This window comes from Pezoporus wallicus, unplaced genomic scaffold, assembly GCF_028554395.1.
Source record: "Pezoporus wallicus isolate ANWC-B61680 ecotype Strahan unplaced genomic scaffold, APGP_CSIRO_Pwel_v1 contig_6787, whole genome shotgun sequence".
NCBI classification, from domain to species: Eukaryota; Metazoa; Chordata; class Aves; order Psittaciformes; family Psittacidae; genus Pezoporus; species Pezoporus wallicus.
Window position 1 is genome coordinate 2,474,594 of NW_026636951.1, and position 20,381 is coordinate 2,494,974.

The 20,381-nt window shown below is 35.7% G+C and overlaps 1 protein-coding gene across 1 annotated transcript in view; it reads right to left on the reverse strand.

Annotated features, from left to right (window-relative positions):
- Nucleotides 1–1,051: 1,051 nt before the first annotated feature.
- Nucleotides 1,052–20,381, reverse strand: part of HECTD2 (HECT domain E3 ubiquitin protein ligase 2) — a 40,521-nt gene continuing 21,191 nt past the window's right edge. Inside the window, exons 12-22 of the mRNA XM_057402370.1 lie at nt 19,106–19,202; nt 18,107–18,214; nt 15,768–15,900; nt 11,458–11,546; nt 10,351–10,509; nt 9,848–9,922; nt 8,773–8,860; nt 8,407–8,513; nt 6,775–6,890; nt 6,002–6,145; nt 1,052–3,634 (exon numbers count right to left, since the gene is read on the reverse strand). Coding sequence (XP_057258353.1) covers nt 3,514–3,634; nt 6,002–6,145; nt 6,775–6,890; nt 8,407–8,513; nt 8,773–8,860; nt 9,848–9,922; nt 10,351–10,509; nt 11,458–11,546; nt 15,768–15,900; nt 18,107–18,214; nt 19,106–19,202 — 1,237 coding nt within the window. The 3' untranslated portion in view covers nt 1,052–3,513. The remainder of the gene's footprint in view (nt 3,635–6,001; nt 6,146–6,774; nt 6,891–8,406; nt 8,514–8,772; nt 8,861–9,847; nt 9,923–10,350; nt 10,510–11,457; nt 11,547–15,767; nt 15,901–18,106; nt 18,215–19,105; nt 19,203–20,381) is intronic.

Consider the following 20,381-nt stretch of genomic DNA (forward strand, 5'->3'; position numbering starts at 1 on the left):
AGGGACCTTTAATCAGTTTTTTCAGGGAACAGTCCTGAAAGAATATGATATACCAGAACTATGAAAAGTAACAACAGTTATAGCATTTCCTTTTGGAAGAAGTCAAGCAGTACCACCACCAACTACAACTACAGAGAAGAAACTTCACCACTTCTGGCCAAAATAATCAATTTCAAATTTAAGCCCCAGCCATCCGATCCCTAGACAGAACAGGATAAAGCAGTCTAGGTTTTATAACCTCTTTCTAATTATCAGTCTTGAGGCTATTGACTGTTTAGAGATCAGTAACAATAAGCCTCCTCTTCCTGAGGCTTCGGCAGAGTCTCTGTTTGACAATAGCAAGACATTAGGGAAGCCTTCATGGAAAAAGAAAACATTTTTAAAACCTAAAGATAAAACGAACTGCTTCTCCCTCCTCCATATCCATTTGCTAGAAGGCAATTTGTATTTACTGATTTTGTGAATATGCTATTATTTGTGATATACAAACTGTCTCCTCTTTCAATCCTCATCTTTGCTGCCATCTGTAGGTAACGTGGAGTGGTACAAAGGAGACAAGAAGCAAGTTTTAACCTGGCCAGGTATCAGTCCTGTGATCAGGACCTGTGTCCATAAGAAAGCATGGTGCTCCTGTTACCTGTCCCTCCCGATGTTAGTGTTAAAATTAGTCAGAAAAAGAGAAAACATTTAAGAACTTGGCTTTGTTTCCCCTTGTACCTCAAAGAAACTTTGCAACTGAAGAAATAAAAAAATAAAGAAGAAAAACCAAGCTGAGGATCCATGCTATTTTACAGCACTGTTACACCATGGTATGCAGTTTTGACTATAGTAGTGTCTAGACGTGGTAGTAGTTTTGAGTATAAATATGGACTATAAATATTACTGGGAGTATGTCTGGTAGCTGAAACTATCTTTTTCAGTGGGATATGCAATATTTTAGCAAAACCGTTACTGTAAAGAAAACTCTGCATAAGAAAGATAAGACAAAAGCAAATAAGTTGATCTTGTTTTTAAATCCATTATGATGAATTATGGAAGTCTGAAATTAAACAAGTGAGGCCAGAAATTTAAATATTTTATTTAATGACTGCACAAATCTAATACATAAAAATAGATACTTAGTAATGAACAAGTTTATACAAACCAGATTTCTTTTGTACGGTACAAAACAATGATGGAGATAAAAAAAGATTTGCTGGATTACAGGGCAAGACAAGAACAGCAAAACATCATTGAATAAAAGTTTTAAAATGATCAGAGCTTATTTCATAAATACAGTGCAATGCTTTCATTTAACAAATACAAAATTTACTATTTAATTTATCAACATCAGGAAATATATAAAATGTCATTGAATGACAATCTTATTTAAAAACTGATGCGAATACAATAGCCTTTTTAGAATTCTGAGGTAATATTACACAGTAAACCAAAAAAGCTTCCATAAATAAAACTAAACCCAAGGCAAAGTGCAATTCAGTGAAAATAAGATAAAAGCTTTATTTTAACAATAATAGATAAATAGTTATTAAAAGTGGGCTTATGCCATAAAAAAATATTTTGGCTAATTTGCCATGTTTTCAGATAAACTGTATAGCTATTTATTCATAAGCCAAATGCCCATGAAACCAATTCTACAGAGAGGGGAAGGAGGGCATGCCTTTGTTTCCAGATTTCTTACCTACTTGCACATTTCGCTATTAAAAATTTAACACTGCTTGAAGCCATTTAGTTCGTTCAGTGCAATGGTGAAAGATTCATTTATTTCTTAATATCTGACATCTGATGAATCAAAATTTATTAAAAAAATCTACATTTGGGAAACCAATATAAGATGCACAAGTGCAAAGTGCTGCTTTTAACACCCTCCATGCTAACCTAGTTTTCTTCCAGGCTAAAGTCAATGGAAGCTTTCAGATCAGTTTCAAGGAGAGCACAATGAATACAATGACAAATATTTTAAAATATCCTACTATTTATCTCTGCTTTAATAAAACAGTAAAATCACCAGTACCTTCTCTATGAAAAAGAATAAAATTTACATTTAGCTATTGCAGAAAATCCACAATGGCTTTGAAAATATGAATTAGGAAGATTAATTTGTTCATCATATATAAATATGTTGGTTATATGCAAATAATACAGAAAGGGAAAACAAGAATAATAAGATATTTTACTCTTATTGCAAATAAGTAATTGAGTATAGACTCCACAAGATACTTAAGCATCCATACCCCAGAAGGTCAATGTGGATAGCTGACAGATGCCAAAGTGTCTTGAATGATCCGGGCCTCATTCAGCTAAAAGAAAAATCTATAGAACACACAGCAGCTATTCATATTTAAGAAAGTACTGTACTGCATGCTGATAAATTCTTTCCATTTAATGAATAAAACCCAGACTTATAATTACATCTGCATTTTAGAACCAGTTTTTTTCCCAGCTCCTAATCACTAACTCAGAGCAGGCACACCAAGAATTCTTTTCATGTAGCTTGTGCAGTGAAAACCACAAAACATTGTCTTTAAATGCTGGCCTTCAAGTTAGTGAAAGCTTCAACATTCTTCAGAAATGTTATTGTACTCACTTTTGTCACAGCTTACTTAAGACTTTTAAGAAAGTTGCTGGAAAAAAAAAGATAGCATGATATACTTTCAGTTTTCCATGTGTTGTAGATTTAATTCTTTTCCTGAAATATTTCACCATATGTAGAATGTATTTTAAATATCTAGTTCCGTTTACTATAACGCTACAGTAGATCTGGTTAGTTTGCTGTCAAAGAATGAACACACAAGCTGCTTAACACCTGTAGTTTGAATCTGAATCCCCTCAAACTGAAAAAAGTTTTCACTTTTAACACTCTTGTACAGCCAAGTGTAAAAGCTGAATATAGAACATCCAAAACCTCTTATTTATAAAAAAATGATTTTTTAGCAGTAAATGGCACTATCAAAACCCTATTTTTTTCACAGGCAGTTATTTACATGCTTCTTAGATAGCCTGTTTTGTTGAGAAGGAAAACCAGAATATTAAAACTGCATACATTTTATAAAGACTAAAATTCCTACTTGCCTTTGTGAAAATATGGCTACATGCTGTATGTTGTATTTTTTCTTATTATTCATGTTAATTGAAAACATTCTACCACTGGGATTAGCTAATAAAGAAATATTCTGTATACTATATCCCAGTAGGATACCTGCAATATAAAGCAATTATGATTAATGATAAAGTGCTATTAAATAAAACCAGAAATAAACTATAACTTAGAAATTGTCTTAGGTTTCGTTTATCAAATTGACTAGCTTTTTGTACAAAGAAAGCTACTTTCTGTGACAAAGCAAGCAGTAAATGTATTGCCATTCAGGAAAAAAATACACTTCATATTTAATTAAAAGAAAAAATCTACACTAGGTAAGACTGGCACAGTATCAAGAGACATAACAAAAAGCTTAAAGGCACAATCAGAAGAGTGAATGCTACATAAAAATGCTGTTCTTGAAGTATTTCATTTTATTCTAGACCAAACCCCTCTGCATTTGAAATTCCAATGATCAACTTTTGCTTCAGTTCCTTCTTGTTCTTGTAAGGAGGGAGACAAAGCTGGTTGAAGCAGGTATGGGCCACAGGTAACCTAAGATCATTAAAACAAGCCCCAATAAAATAGATATCATAATAATACAACAGTAGCAGAACACTGCCAACTGCCTACATGTTTTCAGTTAAACATTACTTAAATAAGAAGCCCTGTAAAAGGGAACATTTATCCTCATGTTGTTGGTTCAAGTTCTGTTGAACACAAATAACACTGCTGGTGGCCATATGCATCTCAAGTGAATTTGTTTGCCTGGAACTGCCTGCCTTTCTTTTTTTTGTAAGTCAGCAACATCTTCTTCAAGGTTTTGGAAACTTCTGGTACCACATGACTTCAAAATCAGTTTTTTCTCCAAACACAAAATCTGAGTATAATCAGAACCCACAACATGAAGAAAGAAGGTGGGTCCTGCATTAGGAATAAAGGCACCTAGATGAAACAAGGATATGAAACTCCAAGTTCAGGTTGGTAAAACACTTCCCTACAGACACATGCCTCAGTGCAAAGTACTGAGGAGCTGATTAAAGCCCTGGAAAAACAACAGTTCATAAATTTTCATCTTAGCCATACCAACACCTTCAGCTGTGAGTTTTTTCTGAGAGCTGAGTTTGGATATATATTGCAGATACCTCTTAGGATTGCCTTACAAACACTAGAAACTACACTCACTTGAATGGATTAGTTTGACGAGAACTGTTCTTCACTAGCAGAAGCATTTGTTTTGCCATCAGTATGAGATGCCACTAACATCCTGCTTCATAGCTACAGGCAATAACCTATGTGATCTTTTTGTCCTTTATATTCTCAAGTGACATACAGGACAACACTGAGGATATAGACTTGTCGTTGTCCTACAACTGATTACTTGTGGGGAGAGAGGAGAAAGACAGTGAGCTGGATCTCAACCTGAGATTTGGAATTAACCCAACACTGAACAATTTCTAAAACTTGGACACTTAAAACTTTTTAGTAGGTGACTCAAAAGCTCTCTACTTCTGTTTTCATTAAAGCTCTTAAATCTTTTGAATGGCAGCATCTTGGCCTTTGGTCATTAGCAGATATTCTTGAAAGCGGGTGGAATTCCCGCAGATTTGGATACCCAATCTACTTCCCCCCTCCTCGCCCCTTAAACAAGCAAGCAAAAATCTACTATCAGACTGGAGTCACGTGCTTCAGAATTTGGAAAACTGAGAAACTGGATATTCATTTGGCAATTCTTATTGCTGTTATATTACTTGATCCTACTGTGCGAGCAATGCAATGCCAACATGTCTACATTCATCCCTGCACAGGCAGTCTGACTGCAACAATTATCTTGCAAAATACAGACCCTACATGATTTTAAAATGCATGCTAGTTCAAAACACTCTTTCCCATTTTTAAGAAAAAGAACAATTTACAGGAGAACGGACTTAACAGATTCAATGTTGGTTGATTTTTCTTTACTTTTCATTAGATATTAATGTTCCTTTAACATGTTACTGGAACCAGTTATTAGCTCATTGAATAAAGCATTAGAAATACCACAGTAATGAGATAAATCAAATTTAAAAACAACCCCAAAATTTATTTTGTTTATGCATTTAATTCAGCTCTCCACATAAAACCCAACAAAATTTTGTCTAAAAATATAGTTCCATTTAAGTATTTTGATTACCCTAAATGTTTGAGAACTCTAGGTAAAGCCAGTAATTACTGCTTAGCAGCAATTACTGCTTAGCAGTGGGCTTTTCTATACAGCTTTCCAAATTATTTAAACTGACTTTCTAGAATCTTGAGAAGGAAAACAGTAGCTGGGACATACATAGAATTTCTTGAGTCAATTCAATACAAAATAAAACACTACCAGAAACATGAGAACTTGGCACGAACAATTAAACCTTCACAACAAAATTACAAGGCTACTTTGATGCTGTTTCTTTGGAGCAACCTGTGTATCAGGCGTATACTTCCTCAGCAGAGACCCTAAAGAAATGCTACAACTTCTAAGCCATATGTGTTAAAACTCTTCTTTAGACCATCAAGAAGGAATGCAAGCATTTTCTGCAGCTTCGGGGGCTACTATACATAGTGATAGACTTGAATTCAGAAAAATTCATGGTGATTCACAGTATATTTCCATTAGCTCAGCAGTCACGTTAGAAATAATAAAAGAAGGAATCTCTACAAATAAAGAATTCCCAGCCTCAAATGTGAACACTGACTGAAGAATCAATATTGTAATAGATGGTCACCTGCAGAATTTATGCAATCAATAATAACATTCTGAAGACAAACTAAAGAAGTCCATGCAGTTTCTTCCTTATATATTAGCTTCCTGCTCTTTAAAAAACACATTCAAGAGCAATAAGGGTTCTCAGGAAATAATGTAACAAAAAATATTTAAACATCCAGAAAATTACTTACCAATTAGTGGATGTTTCACTCTTTGAAATCTTGAAATTCAAGTCAGCCATTCCTCCCACAGGTACTCTATCACTTCCAGTAGCAAAATGTAGCAGCTTCTTTTGAAGGTCAAGAGAAAATCCAAGCACTACATCCCAAAAGTATCTATGTTCAGGGCAGAGGGAGAAGAAAATGGTGTAAGATGCAATATCATGACAAAACACTATGAGAATAATACAACCACAAGTACTACATGATGAATGTCACTTACTGGGAACTTATTATAATATATAGGACATCAGTATTATACTAAAATGTAAGGTTAAATGAATCCCTAGGGACTGGACAAGTAAAATGTTTTAAAAATTCTGGAATGTTTTCTTGTCAAACGATGCCCAAGCCTGTTTTTCTATAAAAATACAAATGCCTTCTACTAACTAATACAAGCACCCTTAGTATTAAATAGACTTGGAAGAGAACAAGCATTTTTAGAAGTCTGAGTTTTATTTCTGTTATCCAGACTTCACTATGCAGGATTTAAAGCTACTCTTTTCAAACTGTCTCCATTTCAATCTCATTATAGCCTTTTAAAGGTATCCAGCAACACATTATGCCATGAAGGATCCAACTCTTCCTACTTGCAGATAATTTAATTGTGTCTTTGTCTTATTTGGAAATAGCTTATAAAACTTCAATCATTCTCAGATTATTCTTGCGGAGATTATTCCCAACCTAGTCTACCATTCTATGATGTTTTTAAACTCAGTAATTATAAAGAAAAAAATTAAGCCTACCGTATAGTGAGATCAGTTTTTTGGTAGCCCTCATATTGGGTACTCCTCTGTAAAGCAGACATATCCAGTTCAGGACTGCCACAGACAAGAATTTCAACCTCTTCTGGACGAAGTAACTGCCAGAATTAATTTATTTTTTTTTAAATGAGAAATTATTCTACTAGATTCAGATACTAGACCTCATAGCAGCCTTCCAGTACCTGAAGGGGGCCTATAGAGATGCTGGAGAGGGACACTTCATTATGGACTGTAGTGACAGGACAAGGGGTAACAGGTTAAAACTTAAAACAGGGGAAGTTTAGATTGGTTATAAGGAGGAAATTCTTTCCTGAAAGGGTAGTGAGGCACTGGAATAGGTTGCCAAGGGAGGTTATGAATGCTCCGTCCCTGGCGGTGTTCAAGACCAGGTCAGACAAAGCCTTAGGTGAGATGGTTTAGTGTGAGGTGTCCCTGGCCATGGCAGGGGGGTTGGAACTAGATGATCTAAAGGTCCTTTCCAACCCTAATCATTCTATGATTCTATGATTCAGTTTTTCTTTTTGCATTACAGAAAAAAATAATCTCATTCAATATAAATCTGTAACATAAACTTTTACAGAAAAATTAATTCCTTGGTACTTTCAAGAATCTTACTACTGTATATAGTAAAAAGCAAATTACTGGATAACATAATATTTTAATACATTTCTTTTTTTCCTCACTGTTTCATTCTAACCTTTATCACACTGACTCAATTGCTATATGATTAGATGACAAATGGGTCAGGAAGAAAATTAAGTTTGTACACATATGGAATGCAGATGGAGAGTCTTGATCTCAATTTCAGCTACAACTCCCATTCCATTTACACTGAAAAGTCCCAGTGTAGGTTGCTTAATAGTGGTGGTTGACAGAACTTGACTTTTAGTTGTACACACTGCTGCGCAGAGCAAACACACATAACAATAAACTGTGTTTAACAACTGCTAAAGGTACACCTGCAGAATCTATTTATTCATTTATTACAACATCGTTAAATTGCATGGGAACACATAATGGCACTTCAGTGGATATTCATTCTCCTTCCAGAACCTTCCCTGCAGTTAGTCCCATTTCACTTTGCTGAAAGTGTGTCATATGCAGCTAATTTCACAGGAATGAAGCAAATCTCATGGAAATTGCAATTTTCTTTCTCTTCTTACTGTACAGGGCATGATGTAAATTACAGAAGGCATTCCAACCACCAAACAGAACTGAATACAGAAGAATGTTTAATCTCAACCTCACTGTGTGCTCTGCCTGCAAAAAATAATATGCTTTTTCAGAGGAGTCACTTAAGAGCACAGACACAGTTGCTCTGCTGTTTATAACTGTAGGGAATACAGAGAATCCTTGTAAACATGCACATGAAGTGTCTGTGAATGCATACTAATAAATCTAACCTGTGGAGCTTTATTTATCTGCTTTCAATGGAACACTATGGAGAACAGCTGGATTACCTGCTTAATTTCTTCTGTTTATGTTGAATTAATGAACTACGTTGATTAATCAAAATTATTCATGAATCCTAAAATTATCCAGTGTAATTTGTGTGATTTAGATGTCATTGTCACATATTTGAAGTAGAAAAGTTACATTTAATTTTATTCTTACCAGTAATGCATATGAAGCACAGACACTATGAAATCCGTAATAGAAAGCTGCAAATTGTTTGTAGATTGATTTGTTGATAAGAAAATCAACATAGAGCTGCACATACTCTAAAAAAGAAAAAACATTTTATTTTGTTTTACAATATAATAATTTTCAATAATCATTTGTTGTGCTCTCTCAAATTATACTGCATTAAGAAAAATGGATACATTTCATTTTAGTTACTACAGAATTGGTAGGCATACCAGAAAGGGCCTACAGTAATTTCATTTTCACACTTTGTTAAAGAAAACCTAGGCTTATAAGAAGGAAAGAAGGACAAACTTAAACCTGACAAATATGTGTAATTAATATGTACTGAAGTACCTTTCCTATTCTGATTTGTGACTGGGATTTTATCTCCATTTGGCTTTAAGTTGTAAGATTTTATAACACCAAATTCTTCCTGAAAAACCTGGAGAAAAAGAGGAGGCAAGTTCAATACTGGAAAATACATTTGTATACCCACAAATTACAAAGCTTGTATTTATTATTTCATGTATTTCCTCCACCTCTCTCTTTAGCACAAGCTGTAATTCTGGGGGTTGTGGGGTTTTTAAAAGTTAAATATTACAATTTTCAAAAATTGCTCAAGAAATTGGTATTCAAAGTAGAAAAACTGACCCTGTTACACAGTGCCATATCAAACCAGCCTGCAGGCTCTGGAGCCACAGAGTTTTTAACAGAAAAGAACAATTTTGAAGCATCACATACAATTAAGAAGGTACTTGTTGCACTGCAGCTCACCTAGGAACTCAAAAGTACCCACTTAAAAATTCTCATATGGTCTGATAATAATGTAATTCAAAGCCGAGGTAAAAAAAAGGTCAGTACTAGTCCAATAAACATTCACTAACCAGCACGAAATTTTACTAACTGGTATGTGTTCTAAAACAATGAATAAATGAAAAAGGCTTTCTTGATTGAAGTAGCAGTTAGACATACAGGTCAGGCAAAATTACTGTAATTTGAACAAGCTATTGTTCAAGGCAGATTTCCAGGAAAAAAGTATGTAAAAAAACCAGAGTAAGCTTTGGCTAGTTCGGGAAAGGAGTTGTTTTGCAGCCAAATAATTCCACAGACAAGGTCATCAACTGCAAGGCAATTTCAGATCAAGCAAAGAGCTGGAAAAGCACCAGCAGCTGGCCATGTGACCCTGGCAGTCAGCACTCAGATCAACCTGCACTGCCAGGGGACAACAGCTTAAAGCCTCTAAAGGGAACCAGCACCTATATGCCTTGATGCTCCAGGACTAGACTAGTCCTGAAGCAAGCTTTAACGTCCATGCAATTATATTCCAAACAATCAGCAATCACAGAGTCGCAGGCCACTCCACTGCAGAAACATTGGTAAAAATTACTGACCGAGTTTGAGAATCACTTATAATTGTGTATTTAATGACCTGAAAGGTTGAGTAGAAGTCCTCTTCAACATTGCCCTCATAGGATAGGAGTTCACTTAGTCCATGAGCCAGCTCCTACAACATGAATAAAAACTCTTCAGTAAATCTACAAAACTAAGTAATGCACTTTGCAAGGATGTGCCAGAATCACTACTTTATACAGAAAGGATTTTGGGAAAAGCTGTATATTCAAAACATGTACACAAATAAAATTCACTGCTTAATTCATGTATTTGTTTATTTTTATTTAAGTACAAACTCACACTTTTACTATGGAAAATGTACCTAGAATACTTGTATCATATTTTGGTATTCTAACTTCAAGCAGATCAACAAAAATTCTGCTATGCTAGAAAACATGAAGGATTTCAGAAGAAAAGGCAACTATCAGCCTGCACTGGAAAAAAAAGATGTTTTCAAACAGATTATAATTCAAACATTGAATACAAATAAAACAGGTTTCAAATCAGTAATTTTTAGCCTCTTAAAAAGATTATACTTACAGGCATAATCTGAAACAGGTCATCTAATGTGACAGCACAGATGCCTACAAGTGTGTTATGATCACAGGGAACAATGGGAGGACTCAATAATTTCTTGTAACAGCAAGGTGGAAAACGAATATCCAAAGTGATGCTATTATACACAGCAAGTCCCATAAGCTATACAAGTGAAACGTTAAGGGCAAACTCCACACATCTTTATTATAGTTAATATTTTAATGAACTTGGAAAAATATTTTAAGATTTTACTTAGCATACTCTAATACACGCTAAACAGAAGGAATTGCATTTATATTTGTTTATGACTGATAATTCTAAATGCAGTTCTGTACTATAATTAAGTAGTTGTTGAAGTGGTCAAATGATGCACATTGACAGAACACTTGATAATCTTTTTCATAATATTCTATACAAGCATTTCCAGAATAAATTATTCAAAGTATTGTTATGAAAAAGGTTTTTAAGCAGAACTTCAGATATCTATTTTTTATCCCAAAATTCTAGAGAGAGCTCAATATAGTATGTTTATGAAAATAAATCTAAAAGCATAAAGACAAACCCGCACTGGCACTACAGCTCACCAGCTAGCACATTTAAGTGTACTCATGAAACAAATCTGAAATTATACCAAAAAATTATACTAGCTTCTGACTAGAAGAGAATAGTTCAGTTGGAAGAGACCTACAATGATCACTTGGTCCAACTACGATCAGTAAAGCTGGGACACCACCATCTCATCTTGATGTAGTTATAATAATATCATCAATCATTTGTGTCTGAGAACTTAATATATGAGTGCAACAGAAAACCTATGAAATAAACTTGCTTTCAAAATAACACATGGCTTCCATTCAGTTACAAAAAAAAGAGGTGTAAGTACATACATCTTAATTTTCTGACTGTAAAATGTACCATGTACCCACATACCACCATTTGCTTCCTATTTTTAGTTCACTTGCTTCTATGACATTCTTTTTATACATTTAAAATGGAACACACTTGTATATACAAAACTGAATGAGATTTAATTGATGCCTTATTTCTCCCCTGCACCAAGTCATTTAACGACTGTGTGCTTAGTACTGTTTAGCACACATAAAAGGATACAGCTCCAACCAGTCTGAATTCAGAATAGTTATCGCACTTAAAGCTGCTGAACCAATGGCAGTGTGAGTCCTTGTGGTAGGTGAACATGCCTGCAGAACAGGAACAGTGGTCTTTACAGAGCCTGAGCTTCCATAAAAAGTCATACAAAACCTCACCTTTCTCAAACAAGCAACTTTAAGAGCGCTTCTAGGAGCACCCTTATCTCCACACCTTGTTCTGAGCCCATCTTCCCACCCACATCAGGAGCCTGCAGGTGCTTGGGTAAGAACCATGAAGCATAGTGCCAAGACACCAAAGCAGGCTCAAGCCCTTCAGCCCTTTGGGGTGAAAGAAACCAAAGTTCTTCAGTGCCTCCAGTCGTGGATATTCTGCACTGTCTCTGTGCAATCCGTTTCTTCACTGTACTTCATCATCAGGGCAGCCAGAAATGTTAACTGCCTAACCAAAAATTTTCTTGCTGCAATGTAAACCATTTCTTCTTCCCTTTCTGGGTCAATAGCAGATGACAGTCTTTAAAAATGCTGGCTGGAGCACCATAGCACAAATACCATAAGATTTACCTTCTTAGAATAGAAAGCTCTAAAAGGTTTATGTTATACATACACTAGCAGCAAAGGGGTATGTTTCATATTTTCTGTCAAAAAATATCAGAGAAGTAAAAAAAAAAAATTACAAAAAATCAAAACACAAATACCCTAGAAAAGCCACTCACTGGTCTAAATGACAAGCTACATCTTATTGAAATCATCACTATAGACTAGTTTGACTGCTGTTTGTGGACCATTCTGTTTTAAAGAGTGATAGAAAGTAAAAACCTATGTAATGAAACCACATACCAGCTTTCCGATGCCTAGATGTACTGGTCAGAGAAGCAAGAAACACTAGTTAAGTGAGCACTAACAGTGAAATTAACTTCAGAAGTGCAGTATATTGGATAAAATGTGATAAGTGGTTTTAATTTGTTGGGACTGAATGGCACAACAGTTTATTATTGTTTCCACAGTCAGTGTACAAACCAAAGCACTGAACAGCTCTAAGAACATATTGTAAGCAGTAGCTCACTGCATCTGTGTTTGAAGATGAAGTTCGGGAAAAATATTTAAATGAAAAATCAAACTCCTTTGGATTAAAAAAAAAGAAAAAAGAATAAAAATCCAACTGATGACTCAAGGACATCTAGGTCTTATGAAAATTTACAGGTAAAACTCTGCCTTCATATTCCCTCCTCCGCTACTCTCCTGAACTTCATCTTTTGAACTTTAGCTCAAAAAGGTGCTCATCATAAAAGCTTTAGACAATGCCTTTACGAGAAGCAACAAAACAGTTCCATATAAGGAAGAGCAAGGTTCACATATACTGAAAGATGGCAGTGATGCTGGAACAAAACAGATCTCATATACCACTTATTAATTGTCCACACTGAGACGAAGAAAGCACTGTAACAAACAGGAGGGCAGACAAGTGAGTTAATTGGGAGTTCTTTAATTTTAGGAGTTATATCTGCAGCTAACCTGCAAAGGATAATAACAGCGATGTTTTTCTATGGTTTTCCTTCCAAGCTTCTGACATACATTATTTGCAACTTAAACATTAAAGACAGCAGAGTATACAGTCCTTTTCCAAGGCACGAGAACATTTCTGAACTCCTCCTACACTTGGCTGATAGATGTATCAATGAAAGAATTTACACTTTAAACAAGGAAGTCTGCCGGAGCAGGTGAAAAAAAATAATTACTCACAAGCGTTTCCAAACTCATCAGTTGCCAAGCTCTGTTGACAACACGTTTTTACTAACAGAAATGTAAAACTTACAAAATGCTTTCTCCAGGATAAATTATTTCCTATAAAGGTTATCACCAATGTCATTTCTCCACACAGCAACCTTTTTACTAGAAAAAGGGTTATAGGCAAAGAATGACCTCAGCAGATTTGAGGATACATTTATGACTTAAAGCTCTGGACCTTTAAAAGGAGTCCTATAAACAACAGAGTACCATGCATTCAAGGGACATGAACACTTCCAGCAAAGACAGACAAGCTCTTGCATTCTGCCAATGACTATCAGCTGTTATGCTGAAGTCCCTGGAAATCAATGCTTCTAATTTAAGAGACAGCCTGGAAGTACTTTAACCCATTATAACATCAGTAATTTCTCCATGCACAGCTGAGGAAAGCTGACTCATTTGAGAAATATTAGAGTGGGGAAAAAGCCCTGACCCAAATCCATCTAGAGCAATATAAAACAAGAAGATTGAACTGCTGATTTGTGAATGCTAATTCATGTCTTCCCATCTCCTACCTACTCAGAAAACCCTTTTTTTTTTTTTTTTCATTATGGGCTCACAGGTCCTGGTAACAGCAGAGGCAGGCTGTTTCATTCTGTCTCACATCAGCCTATACCATCCTTGTACCTGACTGAAGGTCCTTTCTCTTCTGAGAGCATCTCAGACCACTTTTAAGAATACTGGCTATACAGATACCCCAAGCAGAATACATCACATCAAAGGTTAAACCTCTACCGATACTAATCACAGAAATAGTGCTAGAACTTGCAGACTACCAGTGCAAATGGAAACCATTGATACATGGGAAGCCAGAGTCAGCAGTTTACCAGAACTGAGCACAGAAACAGCATCCAACTGTAGCTACTTACAAAAACAAGGAAAACTAGCAATATGAAGACAGTTGAGGGCAATGTAAAAACAGAAAATGTAGTATGAGAAGAAAGAGGCAAGGATGGCAGTGGCATACAAATAATTTTGGTCTTATCTCCACTTCAAAATTTGATAAACCATTCTGTTGCTTTTGGCTGGGATAGAGTTAATTTTCTTCATGGTAGCTAGCGTGAGGCCATGTCTTGTATCTGTGCTGAAAACAGTGTTTAGTTTAGTTACTGCTGAGCAGTGCTTACAGGGTCTAAGTCTTTTCTGCTCCTCACACCACCCCACAGTGAGTAGGCTGGGGGTGCACAAGAAGCTGGGAGAGGACAGAGTCAGGACAGCTGGCCTCAACTGACAAAGGGATATTTGATGCCATATAATGTCTTCTCAGCATATAAAGCTGGGGGAAGTAGGAGGAAGGGGAAGGTTTTCAGAGTGATGGTATTTTGTTTTCCCAAGTAACCTTTACATGTGATGGAGTTTTGCTTTTCTGGGGATTGCTGAGCACCTGCCTGATGACTGGAAGTATGAATGAATTCCTTGTGTTGCTTTGCTTGCATGCATGGCTTTTGCTTTACTTATTAAATGGTCTTTATCTCAACCCACAAGTTTTCTCACTTTTACACTTGTGATTCTCTCCCCCATCCCACTGGGAAGGGGGGGGGCAGTGAGTGAGTGGCTGTGTGGGGCTTCGTTTCTGGATGAGGTTAAACCATGACAACCATCTATTTCAAAGGCTGCTGTATGTCTCTTCCTATTTTGGAACAAGAACATCATATTCCAATTGCAACCAGACAACATATTAAGCTAAATGGAATAAGCTTATTTTTAAATCCTAACATATGAATTTACACATATATTCTAGAATATTTCCAAGGGCAGACAATTGTCAGTGATTCAGTGGCTTGCATTTTGCTTATCCTTTTTAGCTTGTTATTAGGTCTAGCAATTCACTAAAACTCATAGAAAACTTTAATAAATTTTCTATTCAGAAGAGATATGGAAACAACCCTTTCAAAGTCCTGATTCCATCTGAATTAAACAGATTAAAATTATCCTTGACCTACTCCATGAAATTATGTCCTTCTCACATTTGCCCAAAGGTAAATCAAGATCCTGCCTCTGATAGAGATAGAAACACTGTAACCACACATATATTTGGGAAAAACTTCAAGGAAAAATCTACTGCTAGTCTCAAATCCCCCTGCTTCATATCCAATATTCTTACTAGCCTAGGGACACTAATAAACAATGAACACTGGAGCTTCTGATTTCTGAAACAAGGTTTAACATGACTAAAGTTTTGAAGAGCTGAATCCTAATTCTAAACCCTTCAATTGATCAGAAATTTGTCCACCCTCTAATTTTGCCATAACACTGAAGCAAAATCTCACTTTTTCAGCAATGCTTGAGCCTCCTTGTCCAAAGCCAGCATCTTCAAAGCTCTTCAAAGACTTTCCAGTCTCTTCTACCTTCCTCTATGCTAAAACTTCTTGTCTATATGCAATTCTAACTTGCCTGCTTGGTTTTCTCATAAATTAATAACAGGTCTGCTTAATACCAAATTAATGAAGAATTCTTATCCATCACTGTTTTTTTTTTAAATTAAAAAATATTTTCATGTGGCATTTTAGAACATGTATGACTCACCATAATCTGGATGAAAAATCTGGCGAATCAGAAGAAGAAACCATTCTTTTGTCAGGCCACCCATATCAAGACCAGCCTCCCCTACAAATGTGACTTTCAACTTCTTTTTCAGATCTGCTCTCTTCCTTGCTAGCTATTGCAAAATAGGTAGGGAAGAAGAAAAAGGACATTTAACTTATTATCACTACCTGTAGCCATAGAGAATGTATCTTTGTCTCTACCACTCTCACTTTGTTTAAACTAGTAATTGGCATCATCTCCTACTAATAGGTCTAAACTATATTAAAACAATGACTGAACTGCAGAAGCAAGATAATCATGTGGACTGGAGCACCTCCCGTATGAAGACAGGCTGAGGAAGTTGGGGCTGGTCAGCCTGGAGAAGAGAAGGCTGTGTGGAGACCTCATAGCAGCCTTCCAGTATCTGAAGGGGGCCTATAGGGATGCTGGGGAGGGACTCTTCATTAGGGACCATAGTGACAGGACAAGGGGTAACGGGTTGAAACTTAAACAGGGGAAGTTTAGATTGGATACAAGAAGGAAATTCTTTCCTCTTAGGGTGGTGAGGCACTGGAATGGGTTGCCCAGGGAGGTTGTGAATGCTCCATCCCTGGCAGTGTTCAAGGCCAGGTTGGACGAGGCCTTGGGTGATATGGTTTAGCATAAGGTGTCCCTGCCCATGGCAGGGGGGTTGGAACTAGATGATCTTAAGGTCCTTTCCAACCCTAACGATTCTATGATTCTATGACTACTTGATATCATGAACTACCTTGCACATGGTGCTGCTCTCCAGGTTTCAAAAGAATGATGTGCAAGCAGACTTAATAAGCTACTAGATGCAGAAGACATTCTGCCAGGAAGAAATGATAGATTAAAAAAAAAATTAAGAAAATTAGACAACTTTTGGAGATATTTAGAAATAAGGAGCAATCTAAAACTTTCAATATTTGGACAGCCTTACTTTCAGCTTAAGATACCTGACAGCAAGTTTGGGAAATACGTAAAAATAAAACTGTTTTTTAGACAATGGTACCAAGTTCTTTTCATTTCTTTATCCCAAGATACTGGATTACAACCAGGTGTGCAAAAGACCTGCAATGAAATAGATTATAGCCTTTCACAATTAGCAGTGATCCTTCAGATCAAGTCCCTACAAGTTTTTTCTCTAAACCACTAATTACTATCCAGCTCTACAGAAAGTGTTTACATCAGTCAGGACGATGCATGTGCTAAAATAATTTCTATATTAGTAGCTCAAGAAAATCCCTGTTCAACAAATTTTATGACACAGGTATTTGTATTACCTGTCATAAGCTATTTATTAGCTGAAGTCATTTTCCTTTGCAATTTTTTTTTTTAAATTTGAAATACAAATAAGACATCTTTCCCCATCTTCCATTCTCCACACTTTTGAGAATATGGATAATATAATGCATTCTTACACATCCCCAAGATGGGCAAAGGAAGTATCAAAAATAAGTATGAGAATATTTTGGCTATCAAAGCTCTTAAAGTGGCTCCTGGTAATTCCAGTGGGGTAAAAAAAAAAACCACAATGCCCAAGAGAAAGCAGTATTACCACTTATATTTCTTCTAACTTTGAAGAGGAGGCCAAAATAGGCTTTAATCTAGGAATTTATGTTTTCTAAAGATTAGCAATCAGAACTTGTTCGGGTCTTGTTTTTGCCACCTGGACTTATTTTTCAATACCATCAGGCTGGTTTTAAGTGTTGTGAAAGAGTAGAGCACTAGATTTTATTATGTAATGTTAATTAGCAAGATTCAGTGGATACTGAAGAACTGCCTACTTTAATGGACACATCTGTTTCATTTCTAAAAAAGGAAAAAAATTACATGAAGAATGTGAGGAATTAGTTAAAATCAAGATAAGAACTTAAGAAAGCCTAAAATAATTCTTTTAGGACAGAGAAGTTTGTGAAAAGAATAAAAATGCTCCAAAAACTGGAACAGAACTAAGTCATTAGTGATTAGTCACTATTCCTGCTCCTATCATGGAACCAAGTCCTACATCACCTAATAATAATTCACTGCGCTCTTAAAACAAAAATTGCAAACACAGACTGCATGGCATGCAAACATGTATGTTTATTATGGGCTTCGCTATGGAGCATTGTGAGAGTGCAAATAAAGTTAATGTCTGACCCAATTTATTCTGTGGCACTGCTATTGTGACAGTGATGCAGTTCTTTTTATTTAGCATTATATAGTCATATTCCCAATCTCTTAGCGCAGAAAGATTTAAATATGACTTATCAAACTGAAATCCAAGTGCAACAGCTATTCTGCAGCAACACACCATTTAATTACATTTTTGTTACCTCATCAAGTGAATCACTAACAAGGTGCGTCCTCCTCACTTTCACATTTAGGAACAACATGTTCATGTCAGGTTTCTGTCTGCGAGATACTTTATCCACAAGGCTTTGCTATTTGAATGAAGAAGAAATGTCACACATGCAGTACCTTCTTTTATAAGCCAAAGTGCTGCACTTCTTAAATGTAAAAAGGCCTGAGTATCTTGCATAAAAGACATTATCCTAATATGCTAGCTGCTTCAGTACGTTCTAAGAGATGGAGAGCAATTTCTTTTCTAGTATTTATACCATATTTGAACTAACTTATCGGGAAGTTTAACAAGAACATGGCAACTGTACAGCCACCTATAAAACTCCACAAAGTTAAAAATATACCCATAGGACTTCAGAGACTGGCATGTGCTTTAATTAGCTATTCACAAAACACATCCACCAAGACAGGAATGATGCCACAGGTGGTGGTGCTACATTCAGCACCAAGGAAAGCAGTATCACCTAGCACCTGAACAAAATGACCACTGAAAGAGGCAGACAGTGTCTCCTTCAAAACAGAAGAGGCTGGCCAGAAGCAATACCTCTTCTATGACTTGTGGACATAGTGTTACATCTTGGTTTGCCATGACAACATATCTTCATGGAATTATATAGGTAACAGTCCAAAATTCTCATGGAATTTCTCTTCCTTAATTATCCTGTTAATTTAAGATGCTAGAACATTATGCTGGTTTCTCAAAAAAAAAAAAAGAAGAAGAAAAAGTAATTACAGTCATTTTCTCCACAGCACTGGCATTTAGAAATATCCTGAAACTGAGAACATTAAAATAAAAAAGCCTGAGAGAATCCAGCATGGACAGTTATAGACTGGTAAAATTGCTCAAGTTCTTTTTCAGGGTAGTCCAAAATTCTAGAAGTTGTGATGAAAGGCTGTATGTAATATCAATCTAACAAAAACTTATAAAATACCAATTGGATGAGACAAACATTTATCACTAAATGACTTACCCGTGCAATACTTATCATCTGTTGTTCTGAGTCCCTTTGAATAATAACTTTTTTTGCCGCTATAGAAATAATAAACGGGTATTGACAGAAAGAAAACCTAACAAGAGAAAAGAAGATAGAGTATTTCCTTTTTTTTTGCATCTAGCATATTATTTACTTTTTAAGAGTACAGGAGTGAATCGTTGCATTATGGTTCCCGAACTACTTCCCTCCACTGTTAGTAATTTGCAAATAGCTCCTGGGTTTTTTTGCATTGCATACATAACTCAGTAGAACAAACTTATCGGTAAATACTACTAGAAATTGTATTCGGTATTAATACTTATTCTCTATAAAGCTCTTTCTTATTGTTTATCATTATCAACAGACCTAATAAAAAGTCACCTGCTTTAAATACTAAATTTTAATTGCTACACTGAATTAAAGAAAATTATATTATGTTATTAAATACAAGAAAAGCAGCTATCTCGGTGCAGCATGTTTAGGTACTGAGTAGAAATAATGTTGGTTTGGCTTATTTACTGCAGAACTGACTTTCAAAGGAATCGATTTTCCACAGGTTCTTTAGATTTAACTTGAAGTTACAGCCATCTAGGGCTTCTAAAATATCAGATCCCACATTCCACTGCAATCGAATAATACAAATAAATTTCAAAAACTGTAGAAATCACCAAGGTAAAAAATTTTTTTTTATTGGTTATTTTGGTAAGTTGTTTGATTTTGGTGATTCAGCTCATGCATCACCTAGCAGAAGTTCATACTGAAATACACAGAGCTTCAGACTCTGTGTGTGCGTCTTAAATCCAAACTGCATGTGCACCCTGAATCCTACCTGTTAGAAGCTCTGGATTCAGATGTTGCTAGGAAAGAAAGGAAAATGAGCAAAATATTCTCATTTGGTCTCCTGGATATCCTAATCCAATCCAAAATGTTTTACCAAGGAGTGTTAACATAGTTTGAATAATTATGTATTTCAAAATATTTCATGTGGAAGGTAAACCAGGACTTGCTCCTAACTTGACCTTCTTAGTTCTAAGCATATAGACTTGACTGTGATTCTTTGCTGGTTTGTTGTTTTGTCTGGGTTTTTTTTTTAATGACACAGAGTTAAAAGATGTTAAAATTAGAATGAAGTGTGGCTGCAACAAAGTAAAAGAATTAAATTTACTTTAAGAATAATACAGCTAGTCTGCATTTCAGCTACTCCAGAAATTATGTACCAAGCAAATTTTGTTTTGACATATATTGAATTCCCAGTGTCCCAGCTAACTGAAAA